This window comes from Notamacropus eugenii, chromosome 7 (assembly GCF_028372415.1).
Source record: "Notamacropus eugenii isolate mMacEug1 chromosome 7, mMacEug1.pri_v2, whole genome shotgun sequence".
Classification (NCBI taxonomy): Eukaryota; Metazoa; Chordata; class Mammalia; order Diprotodontia; family Macropodidae; genus Notamacropus; species Notamacropus eugenii.
Genome location: NC_092878.1, coordinates 14962579 through 14988917, shown reverse-complemented (window position 1 = coordinate 14988917; position 26339 = coordinate 14962579). Strand labels below are relative to the sequence as shown.

Here is a 26339-nt window from a genome sequence, read left to right as displayed (position 1 = left end):
CAAGAAAGATAGTCTCTCTCCCATACTTTTTAGTCATTGTTCAGTGAAAAAAAGAACTGGCTCCTTAGTGAGAAGACCTGATTAGGTTCACAACTCATATTTGAAGGCTTCAACCCATATGCTTTAGATCCAGAAAAAGCCAGTCAGTAGCCTTCAGAATTTGTTTCCTCAACTATATATTGAGAAAATTGGATAAAATGGCCTCTGAGGTCCCTTCCAGCCCTAGATTTGTGATCCTATGATCCTATGATCACCCTTTAGCCAGATAGCAGGATACTGCATACTTTTTCTTCATCTTCCTCATAGCTGCCTTCATCTCAGCATTTCTAAGGGTGTAGATGAGAGGATTCAACATAGGAGTGATAACTGTGTAGAAGACAGAGAACACCTTGTCCACTGGGAAAGAGCAGAAAGGCCGTAAGTAGATGAAGACACAAGGCACAAAAATCAGACTGACCACAGTCATGTGGGAGGCACAAGTGGAGAGTGCCTTGCTCTGACCCCGGAGAAAGTGTGTTCTCAAGGTGATTAGGATGACAGCATAAGATAATAGTAGGACCAAGAAGCAGATGAGCGAAAGCAAGCCACTGTTGGAGACCATGAGGACCTCTATTACATATGTATCCATGCAAGCAAGCTTGATCACCTGTGGGACATCACAATAGAAGTTATCCAGCTCATTTGGACCACAGAAGGGCAGCTGGACCACCAACACAACCTGTGTAATAGAGTGCAAGAAGCCTCCACACCAGGAGGCAAAAACCAAGTAGAAGCAGAGTTGACGGTGCATTACTGTCAAATAATGTAAAGGATTGCATATGGCAACATACCTATCATAGGCCATGACTGTCAGCAGAAACATCTCACTGGCCCCAAAGAAATGAAGGAAGTAAATCTGGGCTAGGCATCCAGGTAAGGATATAGTCTTTCTCTGGTGCAGAAAATCCCCCAGCATCTTGGGTACTGCAACACAGCCCAAGCACAGGTCAATGAAAGAGAGATGAGCCAAGAAAAAATACATTGGAGACTGAAGCAGGTGGCCATCAGCCTTCACAGTCACTATTATCAAGATATTTCCCAGGACAATAGTTAGGTAGAACATGGAGAAGATCAAGAAGAGGAGTAACTGCAACTCCCAGGTGGATGAGAGGCCCAGAAGGACAAATTCCATTACCCTTGAGTCATTCCCTTTTTTCATTGAACTGAACATCCTAAGTCCTCTGCAATGAAAATTAAATTGGAATAAGGAATATTTAAATGAGATACAGGAGGAAAAAAAGTATGACTGATCAATGAGGCCTCAGAGGTTATATAATGTCTAGTTGATAGAAGTTAACTAGGCAGTCATTTATATTTACCATAAAATTAAACCAATATTGCATGCCATTGAATACAACCAGTCATTAATCAATTGAAAAACACTTATTAAATACTTAGTATGTGCTAGGTACTCAGAACATAAAGACAAAAGGGAGACATTCTGAGCCCTCAAACAACTTGTAATCTACATGTCATTAAATGTAACCACCATAAAATATATATTTTATTTAACAAGCAGCTTACTGCACACACACACACAAAGAAAGAGTTTGCTTAGGTAAAACATTCTGTGTCTGAGCTAGATAAGGGACAAATCTATTTACAAGTAGAAAAACAACATATGGCTTCTGGATAATTCTCTCAGTCCTTAGTTCCAATGATGTTTCATATATCTGAAGGTACCATGGACAGCAAAAGATTATAAGATCATAGATATAATGACCTTAGATGATATTTAGTCCAAAACCTTTATTTTGCTGATAAGAGAACTGAAACCCATAGAATTGGTATGACTTGCCCTAGATCCCTCAAGTTGTCTTGGGATTTTAATGTGTTTTTTTTCTGATGATTCATGAGGTAATGAAGCCCAGGGATCTCAACTATGTTGGAAGGATGCTGAATCAGGGCAGGATTCTGAATACCTTCATTACAGGAATGCTATTTCAATATGGGAATAGATCACAATAGTTGGAAAAGGAGGTACACGTGGTTTATGACACAATTTGGGGAGATGAGAGATTAAACTTTAGGGAGGTAAAACAATTGTTGGCAACACTAAATCATCACCAAGGCACTTTCTTACACATAATTTTAATGGCTACCTTTGTATATGAGCACCATTAGTATACCAAACTGTCTAAAGCCACCTGTTCTTTCAATTAGGGAAGCTAGTAGTCATCAGAAGGATGTTGTTCATAGAAATTTCATCAATAACAAGGAACTGTTTAAGAAGCATAAATTACATATCAAGACCTGGTTTCAATAGCCAAGTCCATCTTCCACATGCATGTAAGATCCCAACATTAATTTTGATTCTCAAGATGACTCAAATAACTGTTTAAAAAATATAAAATGGATGAAAAATATTCAAAATGGAGGCATTAGTGGATATAATTAGGTTAAAGTCCTTAAGAGCAGGTCAAATCTCCAAATCTCTTTGGTTAATGGATGTCAAGGGCAAAATTTTTCCTCTAGATCAAATTCTGATTTTAGTGGTCTCAGTTTCCCTTTTCTGTGCCTCTCTCTCTCCTATTCCATGCTGCACCCTTTTCCTTCTAGCATTTTTTTGTCACTCTGGAAAAGTAATCAAGTTATCACATAAATTTATTCACAGTAAGGTATTAGAAACTTAATGTATCACCTTTTGCATGTATTTTTAAAGTGACTGGTGTTATCTCTAACGATGAATTTGAGGCAAACCAGCCAGGGCAAATATTTTTGAGTGATATTCTAAAGGCATTCCAATCACCACAGGTGTGATCACCTATTCTAGACATATGCAAAGCAATAGTTCTTTAAAAACAAGGTAACGAGCTCAAGATTTCAAGATTAATTTGAAAACAGATTTTAAAATTTCAAAATTAGTGAGAGGAAACATCTTTCTGAGAGGCAGTGAACAAAATTATTTAATCAGGGAAGGAAATGAACTCTTGGTCAGGGTAAGAGACCATGTACAACATCTATTTAATGCTGCTACATAGAATGGTATCTTGTTTGTTTCTGAAAGACTAAGAAGTGGGAAATTGTAGTTGGAGATGGGGGCTCAGTGTTTCTCCTTACGATTCTGGGCAGCAATGTGTCAATTCTCCTCACTGGAACAGCTGGTTGTTAAATTTTCGGTGTAAATATGTGCACCTTTGAAATTGGCAAACACAGCAAATCTTGCTTGATTTACTGTTTTGTTCATTCTCCAAACATAAGAAAATAGTGGAGAAAATATTAATAATGAAGATTAAACCTAAAAGTATGTGGGGTATACATTTTTTCCTCAAAGATCCAGTTTATAGACACTTATCAGCTCAGCCCTGATTGTAGGTGTCATCACTTTTGTCTTCCTAGCAAGAATCAAGCATTTGTTTTACCTTTTATTAAAATACTGGATGCAGATATGTTTGAGAGAAACTAGAAAGAATCTAGCGAAGGTTAACCAAAATGATATAGGGATAAAAATAGATCCTGCAAACTTCAAAGAGATAGGATCAGTCAGTGTTTAAAGAATGTGGCTGAAGAGATTAACCCAGCTGTCTTGAGTTATATAAAGCCTTATTGTGAGAATGATAGCGATCAGCTGTTTTTCAGTAGATAAAGCTTGAAAAAACTGCCTTACCAAGCAGTGACAGAAATCTACATAAAAGGAAACATTTCCTCCCTACAAAGATGATTAAATAAAGAGTGATAACAAAAAGATATACCTATTACCACTGAAATATCATCAAAGCAAGTAATACTCTTTTTCAGGCAATGTGTGATACAATAAAATTCAGTAATTTAAACATTTCCATGCATTTATCATATTTCCCTTACCGTTAAAAAAAAACTGAGAAAAGGCTAAATCTTTGTATATCTCAGATATCTGAGCAGGAGTTCTGGTTAGATATAGATTACTGGTCTCTTGTGCTCAGATTCTAACTGTCATACAGGAAATTTTCTACTTTTTTAATTATTTGAAAATTCAGTGCCAATCAAGACAGGGCTTTCAACTCAGTTACTAATGCTATTGTCCTTAAATTTCCTTGTTCCCATTTATCTGATAAATTAGTTCAGACTGAAGTCTTAAGGAATTAATGCATTACCCTTCCCAAGAAACTATGTTACTGTCTTTCTGCTGCTATTCAGTTCCACCCAATTCTTCTTGACCTCAGCTGGGGATTTCTTGGCAAAGATATACCAGTGCTTTGTCACTTCCTTCTCCAGCTCATTTTTCAGTGCAGTGGATAGAGCACCAGTGCAGGAGTCAGGAGGACATAAGTCCAAATCTCACCTCAGACACTTGACATTCACTAGCTGTGTGACCTTGGGCAAGTCACTTGACCCCAATTGACTCATCCTGGGTCATCTCCAGTCATTCTGAGGAATATCTGGTCACTGGATTCAGATGGCTCTGGAGGAGAAGTGAGGCTAGTGACCTGCACAGCCCTCTGTCAGAAAAACAAAGTCAAGTGCAAGTCATGTCATTATTTCTCTGATGGCATGGTCTTCTTCAGCAATGAAGCACAAACACACACATTTTTCAGATAAGAAAATAAGTCAAACATGGTTAAGGGACTTGCCCAGGGTCAAACAGCTAGCAATTGTCTCAGGACAGATTTGAACTCAAGAAGATGAGTATTCTTGATTTCTAGGTCTGGCACTCTATCCACTATGCCACTTTGCTTCCCCTAGATGTCAAAGAATTAATAGGGCAACATGTAAACAGACTATAAACCATTAGTATCATAGAAACAATCACTATCATATTCATATCAAACTCATATCGATGAAGAGAGACTCTGAATGACGGAATGAGTACATCATCACATCCAAGTTCCATGCTTCAAAACTTTAGAAAAAATTAGGGAAAGGGAATATTGAGATGGACAAATTGCTGTTGCTCTTAGTAATGTAGATTGGGAGTCCCTTCCTACTCTAAAAATACTGAACATTATAAAACATATTTACAGAAAACAAAGAGCATCCGGAGAGCAGCAACAATCAATGAAACAAATAGAAAATGGAACCTATGTGGCAAGAATCAAAGGGCCAGAAGAATTAAGAATAAGATAATGTGGTTGAGGAATACAAACAACCTGGAAAGGCCCCTGAACACAGTAATTAATAAATGTTTGTTGAATTGAACTGAATAGGTAAAGTTCCTTGAGGTTTGTGAGGGGTTATAATAAGTGCAGTTGACTGTCAGATATGTGCTGGTAAAGGTTTAACAACTCTCTTTCCAAACAGAGAGAAAGAGACAGAGATAGAGAGAGAACTCTCAATACACTTTTATATTTAATTTGCATTATTAACATTTTCTCTATCACTTTCCTAAGTCTAGAGAATAAAAATAAGTTACACAGTGACATGTAATGTTTGCCAATATCTGAGGAATAAAGGCTCATACTAAAAATTTCACAATCAACTCAACAGCTGAGTTGAGATGATCCCAGAACACTTCTATTTCCAGGCATGATGGCTTTGCTCATCTAACTTTATCTAACTTATAAATTATTCTTCTAATCATCCTAAAGACCAAAATCCAAATAATATAATTAAGGATTTGGCTCTTTAGAGGTGGCAGTTGGATTAAGGGTTAAAGGTGGCAAAGAAAAGAGAGAGATGTAGAGGAGAAGAGAGGAGAGGAGAGGAGAGGAGAGGAGAGGAGAGAGAATTGAGGAAGAAAGGGAAGAGGAGAATAAAGAAAGGAAAGTCATCAGTGCTGAGGTCTTTAGTATTTACTTACTACGAAGGTGGCTCTGTTTGGGGTGAGCTAGGATGAACTGGGCTGGATGATTTATTCTTCCACCGCGCCCTTTGGCCTTCTTTAACTTAAGTTTGAATTGCATCTAATCCTTTTAGTTCCTGTCAGATTTTCTTATAGCTCCCATCCTGCATGGAGTTAAGTGAGAGCGTCCCTGAATTAAAGACCTACTGCCCCCAGGGATTTGTATCCAGGGCTCTTTTGGTCCTGATATTAGTGCTTTTCCTAATGAGCCCAGGGATTTCCTATACTGCTAGTGAGGTGGCAAATGCCTGAGTCTATGGGTTTACCTCTAGTCTCTTACTGTCTAGATTTAGGAAACTGATAGTTCAACAACAGAATGTGTAATTTAGTTCTACCCCCCCCCCCCCCATTTAATTGGTTGGTTTATAACTTTAAATATGTTTGGATAGTTTAACTTCCTCGCCATATTCCCACCATCCTCTAGACTCTAGAGCATAACCAAGCAGACTCTTGCCAGTTCTTGTTTCAGAAGAGGACTGTAGATTTATGCTAATTGAACTGGTCAGCTACAGTCATTAGCCAATAGATCAGTGGTCAACAGTTGCAAAGATATGGTTCTCTGAAGAATTGTGAACTACTAATAATCATATAAAAGAATATGAATCAGAACAACTCTGGCGTTTTAATCTATACCCTGAAAATTGACAAAGATGAGAAAGAGTCAGTGTTGGAAGGGGCAGTTGGATGGCAATATAACAGCACTGGCTCTAAGATCAGGAAGAACTGAGCTCAAATCCAGCTTCAAACGTTTATTCTGCAACTCTAGACAAGTCATTTAATCTCTGTCTACCTCGGCTTCTTCACCTAGAAATAGGAATAATAATTGCACCTGCTTTACAAGATTGTTGTGAGAATCACATAAGATAACACCTGTTAATCACTTAATACAGTGCTTGGTACATAGTAGATACTTAATAAATGTTTGTTTTTTTTTTCCTCTGTGTAAAGGTGGGCCATCAATATGGAAAGTAATTTTTAGTTATGTAAGGAAAGTGACAAATATGTCTATACTTTTTACATCAAGAGATTCTACTGCTAATATGGATTATTGCTTGCCATTCATTAATGTTGTTTGAGCCTAGTTTTACATGGCTAAAACATTATCTAACCCAAAATACTTACTGGAAGATCAGACTGATCTTACAGATTTTCCAGGTCAACCAGATTGTTGTAAGTAATGCTTAGTTCTCACTATTGAAATTTATGCTATATCAGTCCTGGTGACCCCATTGTTTCCAGTCTGGCTTATCTTCCTAGTAAGCATCAGTTATTTAGCATTAATCTGTCTTGTTGGGAGAGGGATCAGCCATTCTATAGAACTTATTTATCCCATTCCCACCTGCAAGTCAGCATGTAGTCACATGCACACTCATCTGATCCCTCTCACCTCTAATCTCATTTCTCTATGATTTGGTAATGAGAGTGGAGCCAAGACACAGTGGTCTGTCCCCTTTTGAGATGGAATCTGTCAGGATTGTCTTGCTCATAATTGTAAAAAGTCATCTTTAAAAGAGGTCTGGCTTGAATCTCAATATTTGTCCCAACTTGTTTCAACCTTCATCAATCCACCTGGATCTATGACTTAGGAATGGGTAGTGGGCAACAAAGCTGGCATCTCTTCCCACGTCCTGCACACAGGAGGAACTGATAACCTAATATGAGTCTAGGACCTCATCTTGACCAAATGGAAAGCCTCTCCCTACACTAGAATATTTCTCATAGTATCCTTCTAGCCAGATTCTTATTACCTGAGACCATGGACATCTCTGTCTATCTCCCTATGCCTACTTTGGCTAGAAAAATAATCTGTTATGGTATATATTATCTTGGGTTTTCTAACCAGAATTCAGTTTGGTGTGTTTTCCGGGTTTGTTTAGAGGAGTTTTGGCAAGAAAGGGAGGGGAGACTTACCACTCCACCATCTTGGCTCTGCCTCCCCCTCAACGTCCTTGTACATATATCATCTCCTTATAGTTGTTGGCCCCTTCTGTCTAGCTCTTCATTTTCCCCATTTTTATTCTCTTCAATGCCATTTGTACCTCTTCTATAAACACATATGGGACTATGTTGTTAAAGTCCAAATGTGATGGTTCCAACAACCTTGATGGTAAAAGATTTTGTTACAAAAGTTTTGCAGATCTTTTCCACCTTTCTGTTTCTCATCTGTTTCCAGTTTTCTCCCTAAAAATCCAAGAAATGGGGACTTGTGAAGAGAGGCGGCGCCGCGCGGCTCCCGCGCCCCCTTCTCCCGGGCGGGCGAGAGGCGTCTATGGGGCCGCCGCTGAGGCTTGACTCTATGGCGAGGACAAGGCGGAGGAGCACGACGACCGCATCGGCACCAGCGGAGGTGCAGAAGTAAAGGAGCCGAGAGCCTGTTTGTAAGACGACTCTTCAATCGTGTACTATTGGGTGCTGGGTGGCATCTGAACCCTCCGTGTGCCCACTATGCCTGCAGCCACCGTAGACCACAGCCAAAGAATTTGTGAAGTGTGGGCTTGCAACCTGGATGACGAGATGAAGAAGATCCGGCAGGTGATACTGGGGTACAATTACGTGGCCATGGACACCGAGTTTCCAGGTGTGGTTGCAAGACCCATTGGAGAATTCAGAAGTAATGTTGACTACCAGTACCAGCTTTTGAGATGTAACGTAGACTTGCTAAAGATAATACAGCTTGGATTAACATTTATGAATGAGCAAGGAGAGTACCCTCCAGGAACTTCAACGTGGCAGTTCAACTTCAAGTTTAATTTAACGGAGGACATGTATGCCCAGGACTCCATAGAGCTCCTAACAACCTCTGGAATCCAGTTTAAAAAGCATGAGGAAGAAGGGATTGAGACACAGTATTTTGCAGAACTTCTCATGACATCGGGCGTCGTGCTGTGTGAGGGGGTCAAGTGGCTTTCATTTCACAGTGGTTATGACTTTGGCTATTTAATAAAAATCCTGACCAACTCTAACTTACCTGAGGAAGAGCTCGACTTCTTTGAGATCCTTCGGCTGTTCTTTCCGGTCATCTACGACATCAAGTACCTCATGAAGAGCTGCAAGAACCTCAAGGGTGGTCTGCAGGAGGTGGCCGAGCAGCTGGAGTTGGAGCGGATAGGACCACAGCACCAGGCCGGATCCGATTCGTTACTGACAGGAATGGCCTTTTTCAAAATGAGAGAAATGTTCTTTGAAGATCACATCGATGATGCCAAGTATTGTGGCCACTTGTACGGCCTTGGTTCGGGCTCCTCCTATGTGCAGAATGGTACGGGGAATGCGTATGAAGAGGAGGCCAGCAAGCAGTCATGACATGAGATGGATGGACAACAGGCCTTGATGTTTGGAGCTACACATGTGCTTGTATATAGGTTTTATCTCCAGTTAAATCCCTTGGACAGTAGACAATAAGGCTTTTTCTTTTTTTGCCCTGCCTTCTCCAACCGTTTTCTCTTTTGTCTTTCAGTACTAATTACAACCATTCCTTCCACAGATCCTGATAAGTAGAAGAGTCTTCAGGTTAAATTTGGCTGTATAATTAATCCATCTGTTAGCAAGCATGTGTGGCCAAGGGGAACATCCGTATCATACTCAGTCTTTTGGTAAACATACCTAGTTGGTCTTAGTTTGTACCCACACCTCTTTCCCCCATTCCCAGATTAACAAGCACTGACTGTAACTTATTGCCCTGTTTCATGTCTGTCCCTTCCAGTATGCAAGAGTTTTAGCTATTTGAGATTGTGGACCATCAATTTTGCACTTTAGAGAGTGACTCAGATCCACCGTTTAGTAAGACTTTGGGTTTTCCTTGCTGTTAGCCTGAAAGTTGATCATTTGCCAGTTTTACACAGCACTCTCTTGTTTTGGACCCATGGAACAGAGTCTATTTACTGTGCTGCAAATTGTTGACTTGGCAAAGCTTTCCTGAAAGGGAAAGTGGGGCTCCTGAAGAGTTGAGCCCCCGCTCGCTGTCCCTGGGGCTTCGGAGCCCTGCTCACCAGGCCCGGTGGGTTTTGGATCGGTCTCTGAACGGGCTTTGGGACTGAAGAAGTGCTTGGTGGCAGCTTCTCGCCTGCGTGCCGGCGCTGCCGGCACCCCTGTGGCGCGGCTGCGCCTTTGCCTTGGTCCGCTTCCTGGCTTGCTTTTACCCCTCGCCCCTCCCCCGTGATAGGGTCATATTTACCGAGCCCTTGTTTTGGCGACTCCACAAGTCAGTAAGTCCAAAGAGAGCAAGTCACGTTAGGTATGTCTTCTACCAAATTAAATGAGAAGAGACGAGATGATGCTTTTGTAGTTGCTACAAAGACAAAAATGATTAAGAGATTTGTTGTAAAACAACAAAACGACAAGACAAGTTAGAGTGAATAAAGTCACCTGAGGAGTGTAATGCTTGTTTATTTTGTGTGTATATCTTTGCAATATATTTTCTATATATTGACAGAATAACTGTGAAATACTTTCTTAGCCACGTAGACAGGAGCATGTGAGCAGGCCAGAGCATGTGAAGGAAGACTTTGGTCATGGGTAACTTAACGCTACTCAGAAATGCTGACGGAGGCGAGTCATGGTGTGTGTGTGTGACCAAGTCGTGTCAGCTGTTTGCCGGGTCGGCTTGTTCCCTTGTACTTTAACATTCTTTTCTTGTTGAGTTACGACGCTGTAACTGGGTGGTCCTTCTTCAGAAAAGTTACTTGCAAAACAGAAGGTAGTATTTGTTTTTAAAGCTTTTGTAAATAAAGGCTTCAAAAAAGGTTTTCTTACATCTATAAAAAAAAAAAATCCAAGAAATGAGTTTGCTTATCTGCATGTCTTGCCAAAATTTCTTTAAAGAAATACTATCCTCTACTGCTCCCCACTGCCCTATGAGTCGATAGTGCTCACCATCTACCATCATTATCTATAAGATTTTATAAACTAGAATGTATTAGAAACTGTTTTTACACTAGATGGCCACATCTCACTTCTTGGTAAAAAAAAAAGTCAAGTGTTTGCTGACTGAAGACTTTTTTATATTCTTTTCTTAGCCATGTTATCATAATTTATTACTTTTTTTTACCTTTCTATCCTCTGCAACACATATTCGTGCATAACCAGTAATGATTTTCACAGTAGTCGTTTTGCAAATACTTATTGTGAGTACTTCAATATGAAATCACCATTTTCCAGCTCATCAATAATAAACACTCAAATATCTACTATGTACATGGCCCCATGTTAAATGTCAGGGAAACCAAGAGGTATTAGCTAGAGTCCTTCAAAGGACTTCCACATATAGGTAACTACATATAAGATGTCCCAAAACTATCAGTAGGGTTTAAGCTTTGGTTGTTTTAGTAGCTTTAATAGCTTAAAACTTCACTAAAACTTTTATAACATTCCTTATTTAAAAGTTATGCTCTTATAGAACGTATAAGAGACTTTATGGGATTCAGAAACAGATGTTTCACAGTTATCCTAGATCTGTAGTGCCTAAAAAATATGAAAAGATTTAACCTCTTGGCCAGCTATCTTTCTTTCCCCTTTTTCTTGCTGCCAAGGGTCATCTCTTCCCACAAAAAGTGGCATAGGAGAAGGAAATATCTCTTTCTGGGCAGCTGGCACCAACTCAAGAGCCCAGGAACTCTCGAACTTGTGAGATAGCTTCCAAAGCTAGAAGCATATGTCTCTCAGGATCACTGGTTGCTGGTTGCAAATCTGAACGCAGGGGAACAAATGCAAAGAAGACGCATGTGACAATCAATAAACGTTTTTAAGTGCCTACAAAAAAAAACAAGGAATAAGTGGTAGAATCAAAATGTGGCTTGCTCAGAAGAGAGAAAGAAAGTAGAGCCTTTCTGCTGCTCCTATTGTCTACTAAAGGAGCAAATTCCAGGTTCAGTTGCCAATGATCAATCATGCTGCCCCAACCATGGGGACTAAGAAACAAATAAGGAATTTCTGCCCTTTAGCAAAAATCTAGAACATACTGTCCTTAGAAATTGAATTCTCAACACCATGAGATGTTCTTCAGTGCAATAGATTATGGCAGTGCCCTTGATTACCATTGTTAAATGACTTTTCATAAACGTAATTATAAATATTATATATATATGTATATATATTTTGTTATTACTTCATATATATGTATATATACATATGTATATACACACATATAAATACATATATACATATTTATATACATACATATGTGTATAAAGTACCTTCCCCCTCCTCTACCCAGAGAATAAGTATGTTCCTTTTAAAAATTTTCACAAGAAAAACAAGGTTAAACAAGATTAAACCAAACCTAAGAGTAAACGAAATGTCTCACACCTATACTCTCACACTCTGCCCAATGAAGTAAGACCTTGAGAGAATTGCAGTACAAAAGAAAAACTCAGAGTACAGTTCTTGAGGCCATTACTTCAAAGATGTATGTGGATATAAGGGAAGGAAACCAGGAGGAGTCTGCAAATCCCTGGTCTAGATAAGGAAACTCTGGGAGGATTCCCAAATGTCTGGTTTGAGATGAAGGCATGGGAGAATGGTGATAGGGTACTTCAGGATTTCTACCTGGAAAAAGTGAGATATCTCCAAATGTCAGGCTGAGTAAGTGAAGCAGAAAATGTGGTGCCATCTTCTGGGAACTGAGAATATCCACGTAGGAAATAGCTGGAAGAGACACTAGATGAGGCTCACTAAGCATGCACTGCCTTAGACAACACGATAAAGTTGTAGTGTGAATTTAATTTATTGAATATTCTGAGTGTCTGAGGTTAGGTCAATCTATTCTTTTTATTTTATTGTTTAATTAAGGGTTGCTGTGGAAAGAGATAGTCTGGGAAATAGAAAACAAATGCTTATAAAATAAATATTTTTTAAAATAAAAATATATGGATAGAACAGCTATAGGGAAGTAACTCACAGCGAGTTCTGCATCCAGAGGCCACGGGGCATTGCAGCGAGGCAGATTTCTGTTCCAGAGGGACCTGCAAACCTCTCGCGGGGGGGTCCTTCCCGCTGCGGCCAGGGCACCGGGACTGGGAGCTGAGTGCAGCTCTGCCCCGGCTGCGGCACCGAGAGGAAAAGATCCGAGCAGGCTTTGGGACGGGATCTCCAGCGGTGGCGGGGGTCCCTCCGCCCACAGGTGACGGGGGTTGGTGAGAGAGTCTCTTTGGCGGGTCGAGAGCGGAGTGGGGTGACCCCATGATTTGGGCCCCCCTGGGAGGTAGAAGCTGAGAGGCGGCTGCAGACAGGGGCTCCCCAAGCCAGCGGGAGCCTGAATCCATTGTGGAAGGTCTGTGCATAAACCCCCTGAGGGAACTGAGCCTGAGAGGCAGCCCTGCCCCCACCTGACCACCTGAACATAATCTCATACTGAAGAGCAGCCCTGCCCCCGCCAAAAGCCCTAAGGCTAGAAGCAGCATTTGAATCTCAGACCCCAAACACTGGCTGGGAGGATCAGGAGGCGAGGTGGGTGTGAGGAGAATATTCAGAGGTCAACTCATTGGCTGGGAAAATTCCCAGAAAAGGGAAAAGAAATAAGACCATAGAAGGTTACTTTCTTGGTGAACAGGCATTTCCTCCCTTCCTTTCTGATGAGGAAAAACAATGCTTACCATCAGGCAAAGACACAGAAATCAAGGCTTCTGTGTCCCAGCCCACCCAATGGGCTCAGGCCATGGAAGAGCTCAAAAAGAATTTTGAAAACCAAGTTAAAGAGGTAGAGGAAAAGCTGGGAAGAGAAATAAGAGACATGAAGTCAAAGCATGAACAGCAGATCAGCTCCCTGCTAAAGGAGACCCAAAAAAATGTTGAAGAAAATAATACCTTAAAAACTAGCCTAAATCAGTTGGCAAAAGAGGTTCAAAAAGCCAATGAGGAGAAGAATGCTTTCAAAAGCAGAATTAGCCAAATGGAAAAGGAGATTCAAAAGCTCACTGAAGAAAATAGTTCATTCAAAATTAGAATGGCACAGATGGAGGCTAAGGACTTTATGAGAAAGCAAGAAATCACAGAACAAAGCCAGAAGAATGGAAAAATGGAAAATAATGTGAAATATCTCATTGGAAAAACAACTGACCTGGAAAATAGATCCAGGAGAGACAATTTAAAAATTATCAGACTACCTGAAAGCCATGATCAAAAGAAGAGCCTAGACATCATCTTTCATGAAATTATCAAGGAAAACTGCCCTGAGATTCTAGAACCAGAGGGCAAAATAAATATTCAAGGAATCCACAGAACACCGCATGAAAGAGATCCAAAAAGAGAAACTCCTAGGAACATTGTGGCCAAATTCCAGAGTTCCCAGGTCAAGGAGAAAATATTGCAAGCAGCTAGAAAGAAACAATTCAAGTATTGTGGAAATACAATCAGGATAACACAAGATCTAGCAGCCTCTAGGGATCAAAGGGCGTGGAATAGGATATTCCAGAAGTCAAAGGAACTAGGACTAAAACCAAGAATCACCTACCCAGCAAAACTGAGTATAATACTTCAGGGGAAAAAATGGTCTTTCAATGAAGTAGAGGATTTTCAAGCATTCTTGATGAAAAGACCAGAGCTGAAAAGAAAATTTGACTTTCAAACACAAGAATGAAGAGAAGCATGAAAAGGTGAACAGCAAAGAGAAGTCATAAGGGACTTACTAAAGTTGAACTGTTTACATTCCTACATGGAAAGACAATATTTGTAACTCTTGAAACATTTCAGTATCTGGGTACTGGGTGGGATTACACACACACACATGCACACATGCACACATACATAGAGACAGAGTGCACAGAGTGAATTGAAGAGGATGGGATCATATCTTAAAAAAAAAATGAAATCAAGCAGTGAGAGAGAAATATATTGGGAGGAGAAAGGGAGAAATTGAATGGGGCAAATTATCTCTCATAAAAGAGGCAAGCAAAAGACTCATTAGTGGAGGGATAAAGAGGGGAGGTGAGAGAAAAACATGAAGTTTACTCTCATCACATTCCACTAAAGGAAAGAATAAAATACACACTCATTTTGGTAGGAAAACCTATCTCACAATACAGGAAAGTGGGGGATAAGGGGACAAGCAGGGTGGGGGGGATGATAGAAGGGAGGGCATGGGGAGGAGAATGCAATTCGAGGTCGACACTCATGGGGAGGGACAGGATCAAAAGAGAATAGAAGTAATGGGGGACAGGATAGGATGGAGGGAAATATAGTTAGTCCTATACAACACAACTATTATGGAAGTCATTTGCAAAACTACACAGATTTGGCCTATATTGAATTGCTTGCCTTCCAAAGGGAAGGGGTGGAGAGAGAGGGAGGTAAAGAAGTTGGAACTCAAAGTGTTAGGATCAACTGTAATGTTCTTACCACTGGGAAATAAGAAATACAGGTAAAGGGGTATAGAAAGCTATCTGGCCCTACAGAACAAAAGAGAAGATGGAGACAAGGGCAGAGAGGGATGATAGAAGAGAGAGCAGATTGGTCATAGGGGCAATTAGAATGCTTGGTGTTTGGGGGGGGAAGGGGATAAAAGGGGAGAAAATTCGTAACCCAAAATTTTGTGAAAATGAATGTTAAAAGTTAAATAAATAAATTTAATTATTAAAAAAATAAAATAAAAATAAAAATATATGATATAAATTAAGGCAGAGAAAAGGGAGGGGTAAATTGACAATGTTCAAGTTTTTGAAGTCTTTCATTGGTCCAATAGCAATGGTAAAAATTGCAGAGACACAAATTTAGGTTTGAACAGCAGGAAAAAACTTCATAATAATTAAGGCTGTTCCAGAATGAAGTAGACTGCATCAAGAGGTAGTAGGTTTCCTGCCCTCCTATGAGAATTTAGGTGATCATTTTTCAGGTAACTTAGAGTGAGAATTCCTTTCTTGTATGGATCTGGGCTAGATATGTTGTGAATTTCTTCTGTCTCTTATATTCTATGATTGTATAATTCTGATTGCCTGATGCTGTACCACAGTATAAAAAAAAAATCTTGTCAACATCCATATATGACAAAGGTTAGCATACTAACACCATGAATATTATTCTGAGTGGCATAACTGGCATTATCAGGTCTGCTTTTAGGAAAAATGACAAACTTATATCTTCTTTGCCTTGGTACCATCTCACCAGATAAGGAATAAAGTTTGTATTTTCTGTGTGGGACTGCCCCTTGGATGCTTTGAACTTTTATTATGTCACAAGAAACTTAACATGACAAAATAAATACTATTATGCCACAGAATCACAGGTTCTGTGACAGGGAGAGGAGAATTTTTTGACATTAATTACATTAAGAAGTATTCCATCTTGCATTTCTCTCATATGCTACTCTGGACAGCTGCTATTCTATCTCTCCTCCTTCACCCATCATACACATACACACCTGAAAACACATGTGCATGTGTGCACATACACATATACATAGAGCTGGACTAACTCATTTTTTCAGGACCACTCATAAGTCCTGGAAAAAATCTTTTTCCTGCTCCTCTACCTCTCACCAAACTTTTACCCTTCAAGTGTTAAACAGAATGGTAAAATTCTCTGATAGATGACAAAAATAGATCAATCTAGTAAGTAACAAAATGTATTAATTCAACTAAATCTTCAGAAAACCTACAAATATGACTTTAATGACATTTGTAAATTATTTATAGCAGGTCTTTTTGTGTTAACAAAGAATTGAAAATTCAGAGCAAGTCAATCAATTAGAGAATGGCAAATCTGGCCTCAGACACTTAACTAACTGTGTGATCCTGGGCAAGTCTCTTAACCCTATTTGCCTCAGTTTCCCCATCTATAAAATGACCTGGAGAAGAAAATGGCAAATCACTCCAGTGCCTTTGCAAAGAAAATCCCAAATGGAGTCATGGAGAGTCAGACACAACTAAAAAAAAGTTATGGTATATGATTCTGATGTAATGTTACTGTGCTGTAAGAAATGATGCAGATAATGCTTCGAGGAGGAGAAAAGCTGGAAAGACTTGTATGAACTCACTCACACTAAGTATTTCTTTTTCTTACCAATGAAATTTATTGTCTCTGACAATTTTGTTTCATGCCCATGAACTGTTCCGATTTCTCCCTGTTTCCAAAACCTTACAATAATTCTTATCTTAGCCCAAGTGAAGTAAGTTTTTTATAGAATCTGATTTCCAATAATTAAGAGATTTCCATATTTTGAATGTCATTAAGGATTAGCTTTCTGATCCATTTTTCCCATCCCATCAAGCCAATAACTCACCTAGGGAACTGGAAAATTGCGACATAATTGATGTGAATTGGAGATGATATCTTTTTATTATAAAAAGGTAAAGCTATTGAGTCATGCTGAATATGACCATCTCAGATCCACTTCCTCCTCACAAATTTATCTGTGACCACAAACCTCTATGCTGGATACCCAGAAAAGTGATGTCACCCAATTTGAGACACAGACTTGAGAAGCCATAGCATTCCTGCACCATCTTGAACCTTCCCAAGACCTCTGCTGGCTACAGAAAATCTTTCAATAAATCTTATTAAAATATGAAGATATGAACATTCTGTGCATAGCCTATTTCTTTTCTTCCTAGCTGTTTATCACAAAATCACTTATTCTCTGGGTAATTTCTACCCATGGTAAGGAGAAGAAAATCAGGAAATCTGATCAATCTGATCTTTTAATTATTATCTTACATCCTGACAGATTAATAATTTCATCTATCACCTCAGAGTTAATCTGTACTTTTCCTTACTTTCTGGAGCACATTCTTTGTTTCAATATGCTGGAAGAAAAGGCAGAGAGAGAAACACAAAAGAAAGAAATGTTACAAAGGAAGTTGATAATCAAATAACTGAATGAAAAAAAAAATGGATAGACCAAGAAAGAGAAATACAAGCACAAACACGATCCCTGCCTTTTCTCCACCAATAAAGGCTCTGTCCCCATTATTTGTAGAATGGGAATTGCCACAAAGTCACACTGGTGTTACTTACTTCCAATTTTCTATTCCCCCTTCATTTCCCAGTAATGTTCTCTTCTCTTGCAGAGACTTTGGAGAGTGTAGAGATTTGCCATTTATATGTAGAACCTAATTCGACTTTCTCATTACAACTGCCCCACTATAGGGATCACTGCCTAGGAGAGTGACAGTGAGGGAGATGAAGATTTAGACCATATCAAAATCCCTTACCCCATTCACTCCAAACTTCACATTCTTGAGCACCTACTGGGGTATAGACCCTAGACTTAATTTACAATGTCTCTCTTCCAGAGCACAGAGGCTCCAAGCTCACAGACATTCCATTCTCTCTCCCATCGCCTTACTCTTCACCACACCCATACACAGACCTTGTTTGTAACAGAGGTGGAGAGGATCCTGAATGCTCAATATTCCCATACATACACTAAACTGATTCTTGTTAATGCTACTATTTTCTCCCACTTGTCCATCATCATCATCTTCATCATCATCATCATCATGCATCCTGGGGACTTAACTAGGGAAAATTCTTCCTGGTTCTCATTTAGTTGTCTTTATCTAATCTGGGTTATTATAGTTGCTATTATTATTATTGTTAGTCTCTGACACTTCTATTTTACCTTGACAAATCAGTTCACTTGCTTCAGCATCAGTTTCATCATGTATGAAAGCGGTATAATAATATAATAATCAGATATTTCACAGAGTTATTGTAAAAAATATTTTATAAACCTCAAAACACTATATAAATACTATTACAGGAAAATTTCAATATTATGCTTTCTGCTAGAATATTAAATATGAAATTATATATATATGCATATTAAAATACTTGTTAAATATGGAAAATCAGTAGAAAATAAGCTTGATTTCTTCTATTTTGCACTAATATTTCCCTAACCTTTTTAACACATATAGTAAGTTGTTTATTGTTTTTGTTTTGAGGGTGCTATATTCTCTTAACTTTTTAGGCCAATATTTATTGTTTTTTTAATTTATTTCAAGGCTGAAAATGTTTTGTGCCATAATTAATTTGGGAAATGCTTTTTGAGCAATAATTTCAGTACTTTGGCCTCCAGATTTGAATCCAAACCATTCCCCATACATGTCTCATCTAGCTAAAGACCAGACCTAATCTCCAGGCACTCAGGTTTTCTTTAATTCTTGGAGGGAGTTATTCCATTTATTTTTTTTCTTAAAAAAAAAAAAACCTTCCTGAGAGCTGGCCAAACAATCTCTTTGGCTCCATCTTCCTTTGTTATTCTTAGTCCCTGAGACTAATCTGGCCAGTCCATGAAAGTGAAAGACAAGTCCTGGAAACATTGGAACAAAAGGTAAAATCTAAGTCTCCACAGAACCCCACTAACCCCTTCATCCTGCACATGAATGATGCCAGAGAAATAGTCCAGCCCAAGTACAGATGTCAGGGGAATGCAGTCACAATTAAAAAAATCCTCACCCCAATGTTCCTCTAGCAATTGGGGAAGTAACTTACCCTTGGCAAAATCCAGAGAGGGTATGATCCCTGAGGAGGTTCTGAACCTCCCTTTTCAACCTTTAAAAAGTTAGAGCCAGTCTGTGTAGCAGCTCCAATACTCACATTTCACCTTATTCCATTACCTTCAAAATCCATATCCATTGAAACAGACATACTCATACACACACATGTACATATATACACACACATACACACACACATACACACACCATACTAAAATGCCAAGATGCACTCCCAGACAAACAGCATGAAGCTTTTTGGATGTGCCACAAGCTTGGTCCTGTTGCAGCCAGAGACTAGTGTTGGGACTCTTGTCTTGAAAGAAAATAGTCTGAAATTTAAAGTCAGTCTTTGATTTCACAAGGTATGGTGAGACTCTCTCTGTCTCTCTCCATCTCTCTCTGTCTCAGTGTCTCTGTTTCTCTCTGTGTCTAGTAGAAATCACTGGGTGACAGAGATCATCTTGTCCAACCCTATCGTTTTAGAACCAGACCTTTTGTAATCCCTTATAAACTATTGAACTTGGAAGTTCCTGGAGTGCAGTGGACTAAGCTAATTTTGAACTCACTAAGACCCACATCAACATGGTGAGCCACTAAACAGGGAGGGGGGGATGGAGTAGAGAAGAAAGGAGAAGGGAGGAGGAGAGAGGAGAAGTTCCCAATCATGGGATCAAGCTCTGTGTACCCTTTCAGTCTGGGTAAGATAGGAAAATACACTCTTTTAAAATAATAATAGTAATAAACTAATTAAGAGGAGCAAACTGAGGCCCAGAGAACTTAAATGATTTTCTGAAGTTTCATGTATCTAGAAATTAGGAATTCTAGAAATAAAAGCCAAGTATTCTGACTTTTAGTAGCAAATCAGAATCTCCTTTGACAAACTTGTGGAGAATAATATTTTTTGTAATGCTTTAAAAAGGTGAGCTGAAACTAGTCAGCATTTGTCATCTGTGGAGACAAGAAGGTTTAGACACTTGAAATCTGCCTGTGACATTTTCTTTTACAAGATGAAGCCTAAGTGACATATACATTTCTCTTCTTTTCTGATTTTACTAATTGGGGTAAAGACAGTAGATGTACTTCTCACCTTTAAGAGACAGCTATTGGCAACAAAAACTGCTATGACAATTCATTTTTAAATGACGTATCTTTCATTTTAATAAAAATATGTTCATGAACTGAAATGTTAGGTTAGAAATCACAGGTTAAAATGGAAATTGAGTGAAAAGCCAATAATGATATGAATAAAAACTTATTTCTTCAACTTATTTTCCAAGATATTATTCTCTTATATGTCAGAAATCCTGACCTGTACTTTACACCATGAATGAAGAGATTTGTTTCTTTTTTCTATTGAGTATCACTGACCAATGGGAAGATGTGAGTAGGACACAAGTTAATTATGAATTGCTCATAAATAATTTTTGAAGACAACTTGTCTTCTAGTTTTGAAATAGTATTTTATTTTTCTAATTACATGTAAAGAGAGCTTTCAACATTCATTTTTTTAATAAAATTTTGAGTTCCAAATTTTTCTCCCTCCCACCCACCTATCCCTTGGCCCCAAAATAGCAAGCAATCTGTTATTGGTTATACATATGCAATCAAGTTCAATCAATATTTCCACATTAGTCATGTTGTGAAGAAGGGACAGAACAAAAGAGAAAAGCCACAAAAAAATTTAAAAAGTCAAAAAAGTATGCTTTGCTCTGCATTCAGACTCCATAGTTCTTTCTCTGGTTGTGGATAGCACTTTTTAATATGAGTCTTTTGGAATTGTCTTATATCATTGTATTGCTGAGAAGAGCTAAGTCAATCATAGTTGATCATTGCACAATGTTGTTGTTACTAAGTACAATGTTCTCCTGGTTCTGCTTACTTCACTCAGCATCAGTACATGTAAGCCTTTCCAGGTTTTTCTGAAATCCAAGTGCTCATCATTTTTTATGGCTCAATAGTATCCCATTATATTCACATATCACAATTTGTTCAGTCATTCCCCAACTGTTGGGCATCCCCTCAATTTCCAATTCTTTGCCACCACATAAAGAACTGCTATAAATGCTTTTGTAAATGTGTGTCCTCTTCCCTTTTTTATGATTTCTTTAGGTTACAGACCTAGTGGTGGTACTCCTGGACCAAAGAGTATGCACAGTTTGATTGCCCTTTGGGCACAGTTCTAAATTGCTTTCCAGAATGGTTGTATTAGTTCACAATTCCACCAACAATGCATTAGTGTCCCAAGTTTCTCACATCTTCTCCCAACATTTATCACCTTCCTTTTCTGTCATATTAGCCACTGATAGGTGTGAGGTGATATCTCAGAATGGTTTGTATTTCTCTAATCAATAGTGATTTAGAGCATTTTTACATAACTATAGATAGTTTTAATTTCTTCATCTGAACACTGCCTGTTCATATTCTTCAACCATTTACCAAATAAGGAGTGGCTTGTATTCTGATAAATTTGAGTCAGTTCTCTACATATTTGAAAAATGAGGCCTTTTTGGGAAATGTCATAAAAATTGTTCCCCATCATTCTGCTTTCCTTCTAATCTTGGTTGTGTTGGTTTTCTTTGGGCAAAAATATAATCAAAATTATCCATTTTGCAACCTACTTTTAAGAGCAATTAATAAGAGAGAACTATGGTCTACACCATTCATGTGTCGTTAAGAAAGTGATAAAAAAATTTATTAAGTTCCTATTAAACGTGATTCAAAGGCTAAATGCTATGCAAATAACAATCCTGTGAGGCCAGTGCTATTATTATTCCCATTTTACAATTGAGAAAAGTGAGACAAAGGTTAAGTGACTGGCTCAGGGTCATACAGCCAATAAATACATGAAGCTGGATTTGAATTCAAGTCTTTCTGACTCTAGACCCTGTACTGTCTCCAGTGTGCTACCTGTCTTGAGTGGGGGGAGAAATAATAAAGCTGATTAATAAATACTTCAAATAATTTTAATATACTTCAGTTTCTTATGATGATTTGTTAAGATAAAGAGAGATGGGAGGAAGAAATGAAGAGAAAAAGGAGGGGATTGGAGGGTAGAATGATGAGAAACAAAAAAAGATGAATGGATTGAATGAATATACTAGAAAGAATAACAGAATGAATTACACCTCTAAAAAATGGATTAATTTTTTTTTAAAAAGATAAAGATGCATGCCCAGCTTCTTAGAAACAGAGACAAAGACATGCTAATTTCTCAGTTACTGGGAATCAGGGAAGACAGATCACAAATTAAGAAAAACATAAATTAACCTCTTTTATGTCTCAGTTTCATCTACTGCAGCATAACATTATTTCATTAGATGATCTCTAAAACTTATTCTGGTTGCAAATATGGATAGATGCATAAAGAATCAAACACAGAAGGAAATCCAGGCAAAAGGAAGAGAAGGATTGTAAGTCATATGTTTAGTGTTCTTGACATGTGTTGTAGGCATAAGAATTACATTATCAACTGTTAACACTATTTTTTGAATGTTTCTAGGATAACTAAATTAAACCAATATTTGTTTTGGGGTAGGATAATTTTTATGTTTAAGGTTTGTTCTCAAAAAAATATTACCACATGAAATTCTATTTAAATTTAAGATGATTTTTAAAGAGGTAATAAGACATGGTAATAAAAGAGTCCTCTTGTTGAGTACAGAATAACTGATTTCAACTCCTTTGTTTTTTTGGACAAATCAATCATCTTTCCAGACTTCACTTTCCTGATCTGTAAAATTAAGAGAGTGAGATGGAATGAAGTAGCTTTAATAGAGTCATCCAATTTTAAATCTATGATCCTATCTCTATATAGATAAAGGAAGAACTTAGTTGAGGGGTTGGATTTTTCAGATCCCTTCCAGTCATACATCCTATTAGTCTGTGATTCTAGGTTTTCAAAATGAACTATGGATAATGTAAGGTCCTAGGTGGCTCAGTAGACAGAATGCTCCACCCAGTCAGGAAGACTTGAATTCAAATCCCACCTCAGACCCTTACTACCTGTGTGACCCTAAGTTACTTACCCCCTGTCTCATCTTCAAATAAGGATAATAATAGCATCTGTCTCTTAGGGTTATTATATGGTTTAAATGAGATACAATTTAAAAAGCATTCAGTGAAATTTAAAGCCCTATTTAAGTAGTAACTTATCAAATCAATTTCTAGTTACAACTGAAATTCCCCAGTGACACAAAAAGGCTGCATGATTTATTTAATTTTGTCTTGGGCAAGATTAGAGATACCTATTCCAGTGTGCCCACATCTTGCCATTTAAAACTAGAATTTTCATAAGCTGTAAAAAATAATGACTTTGACAGCTTACCCTTAGTTGAAACTTTACTTCATAAAAACAAAAGCAACAACAATAATCACAATCCTTATTAGAGAAAAGAGAATGGAAATAAATGAGTTAAACATTGCTCAAGGAAATATCCCTCCAGAACATCAAGAATTTTGTATGTCAAATGATAGATGTCAGTTCAGTCAGAGAAGAGAGTCTTTAGATTTCTTTAGATGTAATTTAGAAAGCAATGTGCCTCTTTATACCCACTCTTAAAAGTTAATAGATTTTACCTGTTTATAAATAATTAATAACCTAACTTCAGAATGTATCACACTATTTTTTTCTAGATTTTCTAATTTAAAGTTGGAAAACAGGAAGGACTTATTTATGTAACAATACTATATATTTAATATAATTACATATAATCTTTATATTCAATGATATATCTATAATATTTCTATTTATTTCTGTGGTATATGAATATGCACCACAGAAATAAATAGAAATAATACATTATATATACACTGCACAAACTATAACATACACATCCTTGTGCTGCAGGGCACAGAAAAAAAGAGTATTTTCTCTAGAGTCAGAAAACATGGGTTAATATGGTACCTTTGATGTGATTTTGGAAAGTTACCTAAACTCCCTGGGTCTCAGTTTCCTCAACTGCCATCTTAGAGGATTGAATCAGGTAGCCTCTAAGGTCACTTTTAATAAAAAGCACTGGTGTTACACATGAAAAGGATTGTATGATAGTATAGATGATTAAACACTACAATATATTGAAGACAGAAACCCTGGGACTTTCTCATGATAGATCTTTAAAATTAGTAGAGTACATGCTAACAAATTAGTCTTACTTGGAGGCAGTGGGATGTAGTCAATAATTTATTAATTATTTATTAATACAATTAATTAATTAATTTCTAGCTCAGTATGCTCTTTCTGGCAGAAGTCATATTTGCTACTTGTATAAGCAATAGTACTAAATAATATTCTCACTCCAGTGTTAAACAAAAAATAATTTAATCATTATACTCATTTAATGTTCCATGTATGATTTTTTTGTAGCTCAACTTCCAGTTTGTGTTTTCTGACTTAGATTGTAAGCCTCTTGAGGACAATCTGTTTAATTCTTGTGATACAAAACCAAGAACAACACTATACCAAAGCAAGCATTTAGTTGGTTTGGAAACCAACCAAAGTCAGTGTTAGTAGATGATTGATGATGACAATAGTGATATTAATGGTGATGATGATGATGATTGTGGTAATGATGGTGAACAATTTTGGAACATATGCACCATTACAGATCCTCTGCTTTCTTCTGCTATATTACTCTAAGAAATTAAATCCCTTCTTTGATCTTGCCACCTTGCTACTATAAAATTATATTTTACATAATTCAATATGTAATATTGAATATGTACAATTCATGGCACAAGCTTATATTATAATATGTAAAGTCATTCCTAAAACAGAAATGCATTTTCTCTTAGGTTTGGAGGAAAAAATGAAAAATCCAGACAGGAATAATCACTCTGGCTCTGTGAATGAATTTGTCCTCCTGGGCTTCCCAGGCTCCTGGAAAATCCAAGTCTTCCTTTTCTCCTTATTCTCTGTGACATACATCCTGACACTGATTGGAAACATATTGATCATCTGTGCTGTAAATGTCGATCAACAGCTCCACACTCCAATGTATGTCCTATTGGCCAACTTCTCCTTTCTAGAGATCTGGTATGTCACCTCCACAGTCCCGAATATGTTGGTCAATTTTCTCTCTGAGAATAAAATCATCTCCTTCATTGGCTGCTTCCTCCAGTTCTATTTTTTCTTTTCAATGGGCACTACAGAAACCTTTTTCTTATCAGCCATGGCCTATGATCGGTATCTTGCTATCTGCAGACCCTTGTACTACCCCACCATCATGACTCTACAAAAATGCATAAGAATGGTTGTCTGCTGCTGGTTATGTGGCTTTTCCTGCTATCTCCTGCCAGTTTACCTCATCTCTCAGCTGCCTTTTTGTGATCACAATACAATTGATCATTTTATTTGTGACCCAGGACCCCTTATTGGACTGTCCTGTGTTCCAGCACCTGCCACTGAAACCACGTGTGCTGTCTTCAACTCAGTCCTCATCTTCTCTACCTTTCTCTTCATTACTAGTTCATATACGGTGGTACTTAAAGCTGTGCTGAAGGTCCCTTCAGCCGAAGGTCGGCGTAAGGCATTCTCCACATGTGGCTCCCATTTGGCAGTGGTATCATTGTTCTATGGCTCCATCATGGTAATGTATGTGAGTCCAACATCTGGAAATCCAGCTGGAGTTCAGAAAATTGTAACCCTGTTCTACTCTATACTGACTCCAATCTTCAATCCATTGATCTATAGTCTCCGGAATAAAGAAATAAAGAAAGCCCTGAACAAAATCCTAAGAAGTATGAAGTTTGTCCAACATATGTGAAAGAAAACAAACTCATAACCTTCCTCCCCCAAATCAGCACCTCCATCTCTACTCATGCTACTAACATTAGTGAATCAAAAAATAAAAGTATTATCCTATTGGAATCTGAACTCTCCTCCACACATGGTGTACATTCTTTTAAGTTTTGTGTGCTGCATTTCATGTGAGAAGCTAGAACTTATCCAAAGGAGGGCCAAAAAGATTTTGAAGGGACTCAAAGCTATTATGTGAGAAATTGTTGAAGGAAATGAGAATTAAGAAGACTAAGATGGAATTGGGAGTGATAATATTTTGAAGCATCTTAAAGGTTGTCATGTGAAAGAGAAATTAGAATTTCCTCTGTGTGGTTAC

The 26339-nt window shown here is 38.0% G+C and overlaps 2 protein-coding genes and 1 pseudogene across 2 annotated transcripts; 2 read left to right on the top strand and 1 right to left on the bottom strand.

Annotated features, from left to right (window-relative positions):
- Window positions 1-250: 250 nt before the first annotated feature.
- OR4Q3 (olfactory receptor family 4 subfamily Q member 3) lies at window positions 251-1198 on the bottom strand. Its single transcript, XM_072623604.1, has one exon. It carries the CDS (start codon window positions 1196-1198, stop codon window positions 251-253), a length of 948 nt encoding a protein of 315 aa, XP_072479705.1.
- Window positions 1199-8211: 7013 nt separating this feature from the next.
- Window positions 8212-9818, top strand: LOC140514522 (CCR4-NOT transcription complex subunit 7 pseudogene; annotated as a pseudogene).
- A 15213-nt stretch (window positions 9819-25031) lies between these two features.
- Window positions 25032-25988, top strand: LOC140513369 (olfactory receptor 11H6-like). Its single transcript, XM_072623008.1, has one exon. It carries the CDS (start codon window positions 25032-25034, stop codon window positions 25986-25988), a length of 957 nt encoding a protein of 318 aa, XP_072479109.1.
- Window positions 25989-26339: the final 351 nt, after the last annotated feature.